The 13,127-nt window shown below is 46.3% G+C and overlaps 1 protein-coding gene across 1 annotated transcript in view; it reads left to right on the top strand.

Annotated features, from left to right (window-relative positions):
• Positions 1–8,673: 8,673 nt before the first annotated feature.
• Positions 8,674–13,127, top strand: part of TOP2A (DNA topoisomerase II alpha) — a 30,838-nt gene continuing 26,384 nt past the window's right edge. The window contains exons 1-6 of the mRNA XM_032279749.1: positions 8,674–8,847; positions 9,715–9,870; positions 10,073–10,163; positions 10,820–10,883; positions 12,679–12,824; positions 13,009–13,106. Of these exons, the coding sequence (XP_032135640.1) occupies positions 8,827–8,847; positions 9,715–9,870; positions 10,073–10,163; positions 10,820–10,883; positions 12,679–12,824; positions 13,009–13,106 (576 nt within the window). The 5' untranslated portion in view covers positions 8,674–8,826. The remainder of the gene's footprint in view (positions 8,848–9,714; positions 9,871–10,072; positions 10,164–10,819; positions 10,884–12,678; positions 12,825–13,008; positions 13,107–13,127) is intronic.

The raw sequence follows: 13,127 nt of genomic DNA on the forward strand, positions 1-13,127 counted from the left end.
AAACTCAAAAACAGGCAAAACTAATAATATGATTTGAATGTCTTCTCCAAAACTGACGTTGAAATGAATGTAATCATCATTGTGACAGTATTAAGAAGTGAACCAGCCAGGAGCGGTGGCTCACACCTGTAATTCCAGCACTTTGGGAGGCCAAAGCAGGTGGATCACCTGAGGTCAGCAGTTCAAGACCAGCCTGGCCAACATGGTGAAACCACATCTCTACTAAAAATATTTAAAAAAATAGCTGGGCATGGTTGTGGGTGCCTGTAGTTCCAGCTACTTAGGAGGCTGAGGCAGGAGAATTGCTTAAACCCAGGACACAGAGGTTACAGTGAGCTGTGGTCGTGCCACTGCCCTCCAGCCTGGTGACAGAGCAAGACTCTGTCTCAAAAAGAAAAAAAAAGTGGGACCTTTCAGAGATGATTAGGTCATGAGGGCTCTACTCTCATGAATGGATTAACACCGTTATCCCAGGAGTGGTTTGGTTATCACAGCAGTAGGCACCTGATAAAAGGATGAAGTTTACACCTGTAATCTCAGCACTTTGGGAGGCCAAGGCAGGAGGATGGCCTGAGCCCAAGAGTTTGAGACCAACCTGGGCAACATGGCGAAATCCCATCTCTACAAAAAACACAAAAATTAGCTGGGTGTGGTGGCATGCACCTGTAGTCCTAGCTACTCAGGAGGCTGAGGTGGGAGAATCGTCACCTGGGCATGAGGAGGTTAAGGCCTCAATGAGCTGTGGTTGCACCACTGTACTCTAGCCTGGGCAACAGGGTAAGACCCAGTCTCAAAAATAAAAAGTGGTGGCGCACTCCTGTAATCTGAGCATTTTGGGAGGCTGAGGCAAGTAAATCACCTGAGGTCAGGAGTTTGAGACCAGCCTGGCCAACGTAGCAAAACCTCATCCCTACTAAAAATACAAAAATCAGCCAGGCATGGTAGCACATGCCTGTAGCCCCAGCTACTTGGGAGGCTGAGGTAGGAGGATCACTTGAACCCTAGAGACAGAAGCTGCAGTGAGCCAAGGTCATGCCACTTTACTCCAGCCTGGGCAACAGAGCAAGACTGTCTCAAAAAAAAAAAAAAAAGGAAGTTTGGCCTCCTTCTCTGTCTCACACATTTGTTTTGCCCTTCTGCCTTCTACCATGGGAAGACCCTTGACAGATTTCAGTGCCATGCTCTTGGACTTTGCATCTTCCAAAACCATGTGCCAAATAAACGTTTTTTTTTTGAGGCGGAGTTTTGCTCTCATTGCCCAGGTTGGAGTGCAATGGCGTGATCTCCACTCACTGAAACCTCTGCCTCTCGGATTCAACTGATTCTCCTGCCTCAGCTGCCCAAGTAGCTGAGATAACAGGCATGCACCACCATGCCCTGCTAATTTTGTATTTTTAGTAGAGACAGGGTTTCTCCATGTTGGTCAGGCTGGTCTTGAACTCCCGACCTCAGGTGATCCGCCTGCCTCGGCCTCCCAAAGTGCTGGGATTACAGGTGTGAGCCACTCCACCCAGCGCTTTTATTGTTTATAAATTACCCAGTCTGTGGTATTCTGCTATAGCAGCGGAAAGCAGACTAAGACAACTAATCTATGTTTTTAGAAATCAGGATAAAGTTTACATTTGAGGAAGGGAGTGGAGGTAGCCTTATGGAGTATAGGTAATATTATTTAGTTACATGGTATCTTCACTAAGTGAACATTTATTGAGCTAAACAGTTCTCTTTTCTGCACTTTACTGTATGCGTGTTATACTTCCATTTTTTACTGGAAAAAAAAGGCTTTTCCTGTTTTGTTTTGTTTTTTAAAGAGTGCTGGCTCTTAAGTTGGCCTGCCTGGGCTGGATTCCTCGCATTAGAAACCAGGATAAGTTAGCCTATGCCTCAATGTCCTCATCCCTTGTATTAAATGAATATTATTATAGTGTGGCTATGATGACTAAATGAATGAATCTGCACAAAACACTGAGAATGCTGCCTGCCAAATATTAAGTGCCCAGTGAGTGTTAGTTATTAGCCATGACCAGCCGTGGGTGAGATTAAGAGCGTGGAGCCAAAAGGCCTGCGCTGAATGCTGGGTTTGCCATTTACTAGCTCTGTGACTTTGACAAAGTGGCACCCTCCCTCTTATCCTCAAATGCCCTCAGTTGTAAGAGAGATAATGCCAGCCCAGCCTGATAGGGCTGTGCAGAAACCTGCTGAGACAATGTATGTAAAGCACTGAACACAGTGCCTGGCACGGAGTAAGGCTGATCACCATGGTAACCCTGTAAACCCATTTTATAGATGGGGCTGCAGGTAGTCAAAACATGGGCTTGGCCAGGCGCAGGGACTCACACCTGTAATCCCAGCACTTTGGGAGACTGAGGCAGGTGGATCACGAGGTCAGGAGATCAAGACCATCCTGGCCAACATGGTGAAACCTCATCTCTACTAAAAAATACAAAAATTAGCTGGGCGGCACGCACCTGTAATCAGAGCTACTCGGGAGGCTGAGGCAGGAGAATCACTTGAACCCAGGAGGCGGAGGTTGCAGCGAGCCAAGATCTCACCACTGCACTCCAGCCTAGCAACAGAGCGAGATTCAATCTCAAAAAAAAAAAAAAAAAAAAAAAAACGAAAAACAATGGGCTTAAGGTCACATGCAACTGAATGTCATTCAAACTCATTTTTAGGACAACAGAGCCTGTGTCGCATTCACACCCAGCCTCCAACTGGCACCTCCCCCTCTCCACCTCCAGAGGTAGCACAGCCTTGGAGAGTTTTCCCCAAACCCAATCAGCCCCTTTTCCTCCTGCCCAGTGGCCGTGCTAACACTGAGGCCTACTTGTCTTTCCAACTCCAGTGGTCAGATTCTGTGTCCAGAGAGGGTTGTGTCTTCCCTGCTGGCCCAGCTCTTGCGCCAACCTGAGAGCTCTGGTGCCCTCAGTCAGGGTGCCTCCCCCGCCCCAGATCTAACCTCAGCTGTGGAAAGAGAGGGTCTCAGAGAGAAGCCACAGTGCCCAACAGGCTTTCCATGCCAGGGGCCTCTTTCACTGTAGCCTCCTTTTGTCTTTGGTCTGAGAGAGGTGAAGATGACTGGTGATGGCTGAAGGGAACTTGAGGGTAGAGGAACAGGGCCGGGTAGGCCCAGCGGCATGGCCTGGCATTCCTGGAACTCCTAATCCACATGGCCTCCTGAAGCCTGGATTCACTCCCGTGGCCCGAGCCATTTCCAGAGACTTGATGTTTGGAGCCAGTAATCCTGAAGATCTGTGCAGGCTGTTCCTTACCCCCACCCAGGCACAACACTCTAAAGAGCAGCAGAAGCTGGGCCCCAAGCCAGGGGAAAGCCAGACAGCCTGAAATGGAAAAGAGCTTTGCTCCCAGCTTGGGATGCAAACTGCGGGGCAGTCTGCACTGGTCTTGCAGTGGAAGCCAGGGTTCAAAGCCCAGCTGTGCCTATATTAGCTGTGGGCCTGTCTCTTCACCACTGTGGACTTCAGTTTCCTTATCTGTAAACTGGGGATGCTATTTTCTACTTCACTCTGGGGGATTGTTAAGGAGAATCAAATGAGGCTGTCTATAAAAATGAAAGGCTTATATTCCAGAAAGCAGGTTACAAATTGATAGTATCCTTATTATGACTCTCTTGGGTCTCTTTTGATGCTAAGATTCTATGATAATTTAGAGGTAGAGAGAAGAGGAGGGAGTACTAGCAAGGCAAAGACCAAGAGAGGGAGGAGCTGAAACAAAGAATAGGACAGAGATGGAAAGGCAGAGAAGGGTGAATAGATGTGATGAAATGAAAAACTTAGAGAGATGGGAGAGATTTTTTTTTTGCCCAGCCTGGGCAACAAGAGTGAAACTCCATCTCAATAAGTAAATAAATAAGGCCGGGCGCGGTGGCTCACAGTGTCTCTCTGTCGCCCAGGCTGGAGTGCATTGGCACAATCTCAGCTCACTGTAACCCCTGCCCTCTGGGTTCAAGCGATTCTCCTGCCTCAGCCTCCCGAGTTAACTGGGATTACAGGCATGTGCCACCACACCCAGCAAATTTTTGTATTTTTAGTACAGACAGGGTTTTACCATCTTGGCCAGGCTGGTCTTGAACTCCTGACCTGGTGGTCCACCCACCTTGGCCTCTCAAACTGCTGGGATTACAGGCATGAGCCACCTCGCCCGGCCGATGAGAGATATTTAGAAACAGATATGAAATCAAAGATCCCAGTCTAAACTTCTCCTCTCCATGCGTTCATTCTTCAAAGGAAGGAATGAGGTAGTAGCTGTTGAGCTTGACCAAGTCTCAGGTCCCACATCTACCCATCAGGCTTACTCCTAGCAGCAGCCAAGAGCCCTCTGAGGGCAACGGACTGGAGGATGGGTTTCTGCAGTTCCTCAAGTCAGACCCCTGGGTTCTGAGTCCAAAGTCCAAGGCGGGGGTCAGCTACCTGGAATGCTGGTCCCCTTCCCCCACTCCCACCCTGACTCCCACTAATGAAAGGGAGTTTCATTAGGCTCTTTCAGGCCACACTGACGTGTACCCCTCAGCACCCAGCTCCTACCCAGGCAAACAAGTAAACAGGCATAGGATAGAGGAGGGAGAGAAGGCGGAGAGCCTGAAAAAGTGAAATGGTCAGGGAAACAGGTGATCACTGGGTAGAGGCACATAGCACTCCACCCCGTCCTACTCCTCTCTTCTTGGGCCCCACCCTAATGCCTCCCAAGGACATTATGTGGAATGTCAGAGCAAGGGAGACAGTGACAGGTTCAGGTGACCCCATTCCCCACCATATTAGAGGCATCACTGGCTTTCTCACCCCATCCCCCAGGTCAGCTTGCTGCCCCATTGCCGTCATCTACAGCTCTAGGCCTTAGTTTTCCCATCTGTACTATGGGGAGGTGGGACTTAGTGATCTAAAAGCCAGCCCAGGGCCGGGCATGGTGGCTCAAGCCTGTAATCCCAACACTTTGAGAGACTGAACTAGAAGGACCGCTTGAGCCCAAAAGTTTGAGACTGGCCTGGGAAACATAGCAAGACGTCGTCTCTACAAAAAAAATTTTTTTTTAATTAGCCAAGTTTGGTGGCACAGGCCTGTACTCCCAGCTTCTCAGGAGGCTGAGGCAGGAAGATCGTTTGAGCCCAGGAGTTTGAGGCTGCAATGAGCCATGATCATGCCACTACACTCCAGCCTGGGCAACAGAGCTGAGACTAAACAGAGGTGTCTCAAAAAAAAAAAAAGAAAGAAAAAGGAAGTCTTCCCTTCCCTCCACCTCCTTGCAATTCCTTCCAGATATTCTGAATGCGTGTATATATATAATTTTATTTACCCAAATAGACTTATGCTCGACACAGTATTTCCTTCACTTTTTTTTTGAGACAGAGTCTCACTGTGTGGCTCAGGCTGGAATGCAGTGGCACGATCTCAGCTCACTGCAACCCCTGCCTCCCAGGTTCAAGCAATTCTCCTGCCTCAGCCTCCCGAGTAGCTAGAATTGCAGGCATGCACCACCACGCCCAGCTAATTTTTGTATTTTTTAGTAGAGACAGGGTTTCACCATATTGGACAGGTATCCACCCATCTTGGCCTTCCAAAGTGCTGGGATTACAGGCATGAGCCACTGTGCCCGGCCAGGGTGTGAACATGTTTAAATTTTTGATGGATAGGGAACTTCTGTGCAGATTTAGGCATTACTAATCTCTGGTCCTGAGCTGCTCCCCTGTGTAACCTCCCTTGCTCTCCTCCCAACTTTGTCCACATTTATTTGCCAGGGGCCACCTAGAGGCTGGGCTCTGTGGGACATTTTGGGTTTTCCTGACCTCCTCCAACTGGAGGCTGGTATCCCTGGTAAATAAATAAATAAATAAAAATAAATAAACTGACCAGACCCTGCCAGTTGTCAGCCTCAAGGTAAACAGAGCTTCTTGGCCCTGCCCTAACCACCTGAGTACGCTGGTGTTGGCCCAGCCTCATCCAGGAATTCCCAGTGGGCTCCAGCCTAGCCAACTCCAAACCCCAAATCCAAAGCCACACTTTTAGTCCAGCCTCCTTCTGCTGGGAGAGCCTGCAAAAGAGAAGAAATGCTGCTTTTTCTAGGGGAGCTAGCTTCCAGATCCATGAAGGGGACACTGTAACTCCAGGACCTTCCCTCCCCTCTCCAAAGAGCAGAAAGAAGGGAAGCACACAATACCCAGGAGAAAACAACCAAAGAATACTTATCAAAGGAACTCATCCATATAGGCAAATGTACGCTGAACGACTTGAGGAGGTTCAATTTAAAAGACTGTCAGAGAAGACTCCCTAGAGACGAGAATTTTGAACTGGTTTTGGAGAAGGAATTTGTGGAACTAGCAGAGAAGGAAGATCCTGGAAAGGAGCAGAGGTAGTCATTGCTGACATGTCTCGTGCACTTATTACTTGCCAGGCAATGAATGCACTAAAAAAATTTTTATTTATTTATTTATTTATTTTAGATGGAGTTTTGCTCTTGTTGCCCAAGCTGGAGTGCAATAGTACAATCTCGGCTCACTGCAACCTCTGTCTCCCAGGTTCAAGCGATTCTCCTGTTTCAGCCTCCCAAGTAGCTGAGATTACAGGCTCGCACCACCACACCCAGCAAATTTTTTTGTATTTTTTGTATTTTTTTTTTTTAAAACAGAGTTTCGCTCTTGTTAGCCAGGCTGGAGTGCAATGGCTCCATCTCGGCTCACCGCAACCTCCGCCTCCTGGGTTCAAGCAATTCTGCCTCAGCCTCTCGAGTAGCTGGGACTACTCATGCCCAGCTAATTTTTGTATTTTTAGTAGAGACAGGGTTTCACCATGTTGACCAGGATGGTCTCGATTTCCTTACTTCGTGATCCACCCGCCTCAGCCTCCCAAAGTGCTGGGATTATAGGCGTGAGCCACTGCACCCGGCCAAGTTTTCACCATGTTAGCCAGGCTGGTCTCAAACTCCTGATCTCAGGTGATCTGCCTGCCTCGGCAACCCAAAGTGCTGGGATTACCGACGTGAGCCACAGCGCCCGTCAGAAGTTCGAGACCAGCCTGGCCAACATGGTGAAACCCCCGCTCTACTAACAATACAAAAAAATTAGCCTGAGGTGGTGGCACGCTCCTGTAATCCCAGCTACTCTGGAGGCTGAGGCAGGGGAATCGCTTGAACCCGGGAGGTGAAGGTTGCAGCGAGCCGATATCACGCCATTGCACTCCAGCCTGGGTGACAGAGTGAGACTCCATCTCAAAACAAACCAACCAACCTTCAGTCTTAGGTATTTCCCTGTCAAATCGGAACAGCTGTTCTAGACCGCAGCGTTCAGGGAGGTGTGCAAAAGTAACCAGTCACAGGGCATCTGGCCAACTGGCTGCCGAAAAGGTTTCAGCCCCAGACGGCCCGAGCCCACCCTCAGCTCAATAGGCCATAACCACAAGTTATTCCTTTAAATTTGCCAGTTGCAGTCCAGTGCTGCTCTACTGGGAACCTGAATGCTGCCCTCCATTCTGCAAAGACTTCCCACATCCTTCCATTATATGGAACCCCCAAACCACAACTATAGCACTTTTACTTCTTTAAATTATTTTTATTATATTTTTATTTATATATTTATCTCTCAAGACGGTCTCAGTCTGTCACTCAGGCTGGAGTGCAGAGGAGCAATTACGGTTCACTGCAGCTCTATCTCTGGGGCTCAAGCGATCCTCCCTCCTCAGCCTCCAGAGCTGGGGTTATTGGCTATTTTGGGGGGGGGTAGAGACGGGGTCTGGCTATGTTGCCCAGGCTGGTCCCCAACTCCTAGGCTCCAGTGATCCTCCCACCTCGGCCTCCCAATGTGCTCGAATACAGACGCCAGCCACCGGTCACAGCTTACTTTCATTTCTTTCTTTTTTTAAGACGGAGTCTCACTCTGTCGCCCAGGCTGGAGTGCAGTGGCGCCATCTCGGCTCACTGCAACCTCCGCCTCCTGGGTTCAAGCGATTCTCCTACCGCAGCAGGAGTAGCTGGGATTACAGGCGCCTGCCACCACGCTCGGCTAATTTTTATATTTTTAGTAGAGACGGGGGTTCACCAACTTGGCCAGGCTGGTCTTGAACTCCCGACCTCATGATCCACCCACCTCCCAAAGTGCTGGCCTCCCAAAGTGCTGGCATTACAGGCACGAGCCACAGCGCCCGGGCTTACTTTCATTTCTTTGAGGGCAGAGGGGGCGGGGTTCAGGCAGACGCCAGAACCTGTTCGCTTCAACCAAGTAGCCAGGCGGCCTGTTTAGAAAACCAGCACTGAGTTTCCTCAGGAAAACGAAGCTAAGGCTCCCATTCCCCTCCCTAGCAATCTCAGAACAGAGAACAGTTTTTAGATTTCAGAAATCTTAAATAGACTGGCAGCTTCTGGAGAATAAACATCCTTTGCTTTTCACCTGGACACTTTTGCATCAGGTAACCCTTCCCGCTTCCAAGGCCGGGCTCGCCGAGATTTCCGCCAGAGAAAACAAATGAGCCGTCATTATTAGTCAGATTCCCTGTCAGTCTCTCCGCTACGACGCCGAGTGGTGCATTTTGAAATCTCTCTAGTCCCGCCTCCCTTACTTGATTGGTTTATTCGAACAAACACCTGACCAACTCAGCCGTTGATAGGTGAAAATAAAAGACCAGCTACGATTGGTTCTTCTAGACAGAGACAGCAAGAGCGAGTCAGGGATTGGCTTGTCTGCTTCGGGCGGGCTAAAGGAAGGTTCAAGTGGAGCTCTCCTAACCGACGGGCGTCTGTGGAGGGGCGGCTTGGTCTGGGGTCGTCTCGAGGGTCCTGCCGGTTCAGTCGCTTTCAGGGTTCTCGAGCCCCTTCACGACCGTCACCATGGAAGTGTCACCATTGCAGGTACGGCTCGTGGGAGGGACTGGCGGTGGTGTGCCTCAGCTCGGCCCGGGCATCTCTCAGACCGCCCATGACGGTTGAAGCTCCGGGGCTGCGGTCCGGCCGGCGACCAGCTTGGGAGCCCATATTCTTCACCTCCCGGTTCCGGGGTGATCGTGGAGAGGCGGAAGCCCTTTACGGTGCTAGCAGTGAAGTGTGTCGGCTAAACCGGCTTCCAGGGTGTGTTGCGTTGTTGCCCGGTTTCTAGGGGCAGCCTTCCGGTGGTCCCGTAGCGGATCCCTGCTGCAGCGCCCCGGGCGCGATGTTACTGAGTCGCGTGTACAGATGCCTGCCCCTCCTGCCCACTGCTTGAAAACCGCCTTGAATGTCTCCGATCTTGGAAAGGGCAGAGCCTAGCACAGTGTTCCCCGGAGCAGCTGGCCGGCCTCCAAAAGCGCCGCCATCCTGAGCTCAGAACCTTCCTGTGGCCGAGGGATTGAACTGATAGCCGCCCAAACTGCTGCTGCCGCGCTAGCCTCTGCCGTGTGCTTGGGACACCGTAAATAATTTATAATAAGCACTCGGTAAATAATGCATGCAGGAGCTGAAAGAAGTGGGTGTATTTTATTGGTGACATCTACCACATTGCTCAAGAAAAGAGGTTTCCAGACAGACCGACCCACTTGGTGAGATAATATGTGTGTTTAACCTGACACCTGGGGACTTGGCTGCAGCTAATTTAAATTGTCCTCTTTGTACGAAACTGTCAACTCCATCGCTACCTACTAACAGATTACAACGTGTTGACATTTCGTTCCTAGTTTTGGGTAGACTTATGATTAAAAATCCCCTTCTCTCTCTCGCTCTCTCTCTTTTTTTTTTAATTGCTAGCCTGTAAATGAAAATATGCAAGTCAACAAAATAAAGAAAAATGAAGATGCTAAGAAAAGACTGTCTATTGAAAGAATCTATCAAAAGAAAACACAGTTGGAGCATATTTTGCTCCGCCCGGACACTTACATTGGCTCTGTGGAATTAGTGACCCAGGTAAAATCAAGCTTATCAAAGGCAATCACCTAGCAGTTGAAATGGATACTCTTCCAGCTGACCTTTCTGTACCTCTCGTGTATTGAGTGTCACTGGAACTGGCTTAAATATGGTAATATTTAATACAGAAGACTTTACGGTAATCATGACAGAACAATGAATACAGAGTAAAAATAACAGTATTTCTTTGCCTTATTTCTAGCAAATGTGGGTTTACGATGAAGATGTTGGCATTAACTATAGGGAAGTCACTTTTGTTCCTGGTTTGTACAAAATCTTTGATGAGATTCTAGGTGAGTAAATCCTTTAGTATAAAGATCTGTTGGTCAAATCTTTCCTAAGAAATATCATTTCAAATAAAAATCAAAAAGGCCAGGCTGTAGTGGCTCATGCCTGTAATCCCAGCACTTTGGGAGGCCTAGGTGGGCAGATCACAAGGTCAGGAGTTCAAGACAAGACTGGCAAACATGGTGAAACCCAGTCTCTACTAAAAAATACAAAAATTAGCTAGGCATGGTGGCTCCTGCCTGTAATCCCTGCTACTTGGGAGGCTGAGGTAGGAGAATTGCTTGAACTGGACCTGGGAGGCGGAGGTTGCATGCAGTGAGCCGAGATTGCGCCACTGCACTCCAGCCTGGGCTACAAAGTGAGACTCCATCTTAAAAAAAAAAAAAGTTAAAAAAAAAATGTGTATATATATATATATATAATTTCTACCAAGCCTGGCACCTGTCATTTCAATTAGTTAACAAAGGTGAGGTGGTTTCCTGGAGCCCAGGAAATTGAGCTTTCTCCTGGAAACAGTACTATGAACAAAAATTGTTAAATTAACAGCTTATTAATGCCACTCTTGTACTGTTGGGAACTTTTTCTCTATATCTTACTTAGAGTTATAGAATGTTTTTTAAAACACTAATTTCTTGCAAATGTGTATTTTATTTTCTTACAGTTAATGCTGCGGACAACAAACAAAGGGACCCAAAAATGTCTTGTATAAGAGTCACAATCGATCCGTATGTCTTTTGCTTAGCTTTTGTTTGTTATGTAGCTCATTGCTATTTTAGTTGCATGTATTTTGATTACTGGTGAAGTTGCCTTTTTTTAAACAGAAGTTCACAAAAGTATACACAAGCAGAATGCTAAAATGAAAAACCTATGGATACCCACCACTTAGATCCAATAGTTGTCAACATTTTTCTACATTTTGTCCATCTTTTTAATTAGTTTATTTATTTATTTTGTTTGTTTGTTTGTTTTTTACTTTTGTTTTTCTTTTATCTTAGTTAGTTTTTTTTTTTAGAGGGTCTCCCCTTGTTACCTGTCCTCAGGCAGTCCTCCAGTGTTGGCATTATGGGTGTGTGCCGTGGCAGCTGGCCTATTTTCTCTGGATCATTTCAAAATACAGACATTATGACATCTAATCCCTAAATATTTCAGCAAGCATCTTCAGTAGTTGCTTTAAGTATTCTGGCATCTGGAGTTTTAACTTTTTTCTCATGATGCTATTCAAACAGTAAACCAGTAGGTGGTGGTAGAGAATAATTTGATCTAACATTTCTGGGTGTCCCTTTGTGAGTGATCAGGGTGCTTATTTTGCTTTTTTGTTGTTGTTAGTCTGATTAATTATGACAAAGTATACGTGGATTTTCCTAAGAACTTAATGTCATAGTCTTTAAAAAACATTGAGCTAGTTTTAATTAGTTTTTTTAATAGATAATAAGTACTTTCTGGAATAAGAACCATAATGTATATCTAGTTATAACTAAAACATATTACCATCCAAGAATTAACTTAAAATAACTGAAATAAATAAGTCCAAGTTTTTAGCATTTTATTTCAGAGCAAGGCAGTTTATGATTGATACTGTTTTTCTATTTTATATTTGTTTTGCAATGTACTTTGTTAAGTGGGAACAAGAGATGTGTAGATGATCCTCTTAAAAGGGGTATAATAGGCATGGTAGCTCACTCCTGTAATCCCAGCACCTTGGGATGCCAAGGTGAGAGGATCAGTTGAGCCCGGGAGTAGTTTGAGAACAGCCTGGGCAACATAGTGAGACCCTTATCTCTACAAAAAATTTAAAAATTAGCCAGGTGTGGTGGTGCATGCAGCTATTTGGGAGGCTAAAGTGAGAGGATTGCTTGAGCCCAGGAGGTCAAGGCTCCAGTGCGCTGTGATCCTGTCATTGCACTCCAGCAAGTGACAGAGCAAGATGCTGTCTCAAAAACAGAGTGGGAGTGGTGTATAATAATGTTTCCAGATTGTCCTTGTCTTTCCATTGGGCATAAATCATTTCCCTTTGTTCATCCTAACATTTTAAAATTTTATATTTTTTCAACATTATCAGTGTCTACACAGGTATCGGAAAAGATTTTTTTTTCCTCTTGACTCCTATTTCAGGAATGTCAGGAACTAAGCATGGTGGGAAATGTAGTTCATGCTGAATTTCAGAAGGTATATATGAAAAGAGTGAAAGAAATTGAGGGCTGAGCGTGGTGGCTCACATCTATAATCCCAACACTTTGAGCAATTCTCCTGCCTTAGCCTCCCAAGTAGCTGGAATTAGGCGCACACCACCATGACTGGCTAATTTTTGTGTTTTTAGTAGAGACAGGGTTGTACCATGTTGGCCAGACTTATGGCCTCAAGTGATCCGCCTTCCTCAGCCTCCCAAGGTGATTGCAGGCGTAAGCCACTGTGCCCAGCCTGAATATTTATATTTTAGAAATAATCATATTTAAATATTTTTAAATGTTAAGGATTCATTTAATGTGTTGTACAATATAATTTTCAATCTTGTTTTTTTAGGGAAAACAATTTAATTAGTATATGGAATAATGGAAAAGGTATTCCTGTTGTTGAACACAAAGTTGAAAAGATGTATGTCCCAGCTCTCATATTTGGACAGCTCCTAACTTCTAGTAACTATGATGATGATGAAAAGAAAGTGACAGGTAGAGTATTGAGGGGAAATAATATATTTGTTGCTAAAAATATATTTTTTTGAAACATCTGTGGCATGAGGATTAAAAATATGGAAGTAAATCTCTATAATTGAATACCTCTGCCAGTGATTAGGAAATAAAGCTGTCAATGAGCTAATAACAATAAAATAGTGTTTCATATTTATTTGCCTAGGTGGTCGAAATGGCTACGGAGCCAAATTGTGTAACATATTCAGTACCAAATTTACTGTGGAAACAGCCTGTAGAGAATACAAGAAAATGTTCAAACAGGCAAGTAAATAGGTGTCTTTT

Source organism: Sapajus apella, unplaced genomic scaffold, assembly GCF_009761245.1.
Source record: "Sapajus apella isolate SASKATOON/1434 unplaced genomic scaffold, GSC_monkey_1.0 scaffold12, whole genome shotgun sequence".
NCBI lineage: Eukaryota > Metazoa > Chordata > Mammalia > Primates > Cebidae > Sapajus > Sapajus apella.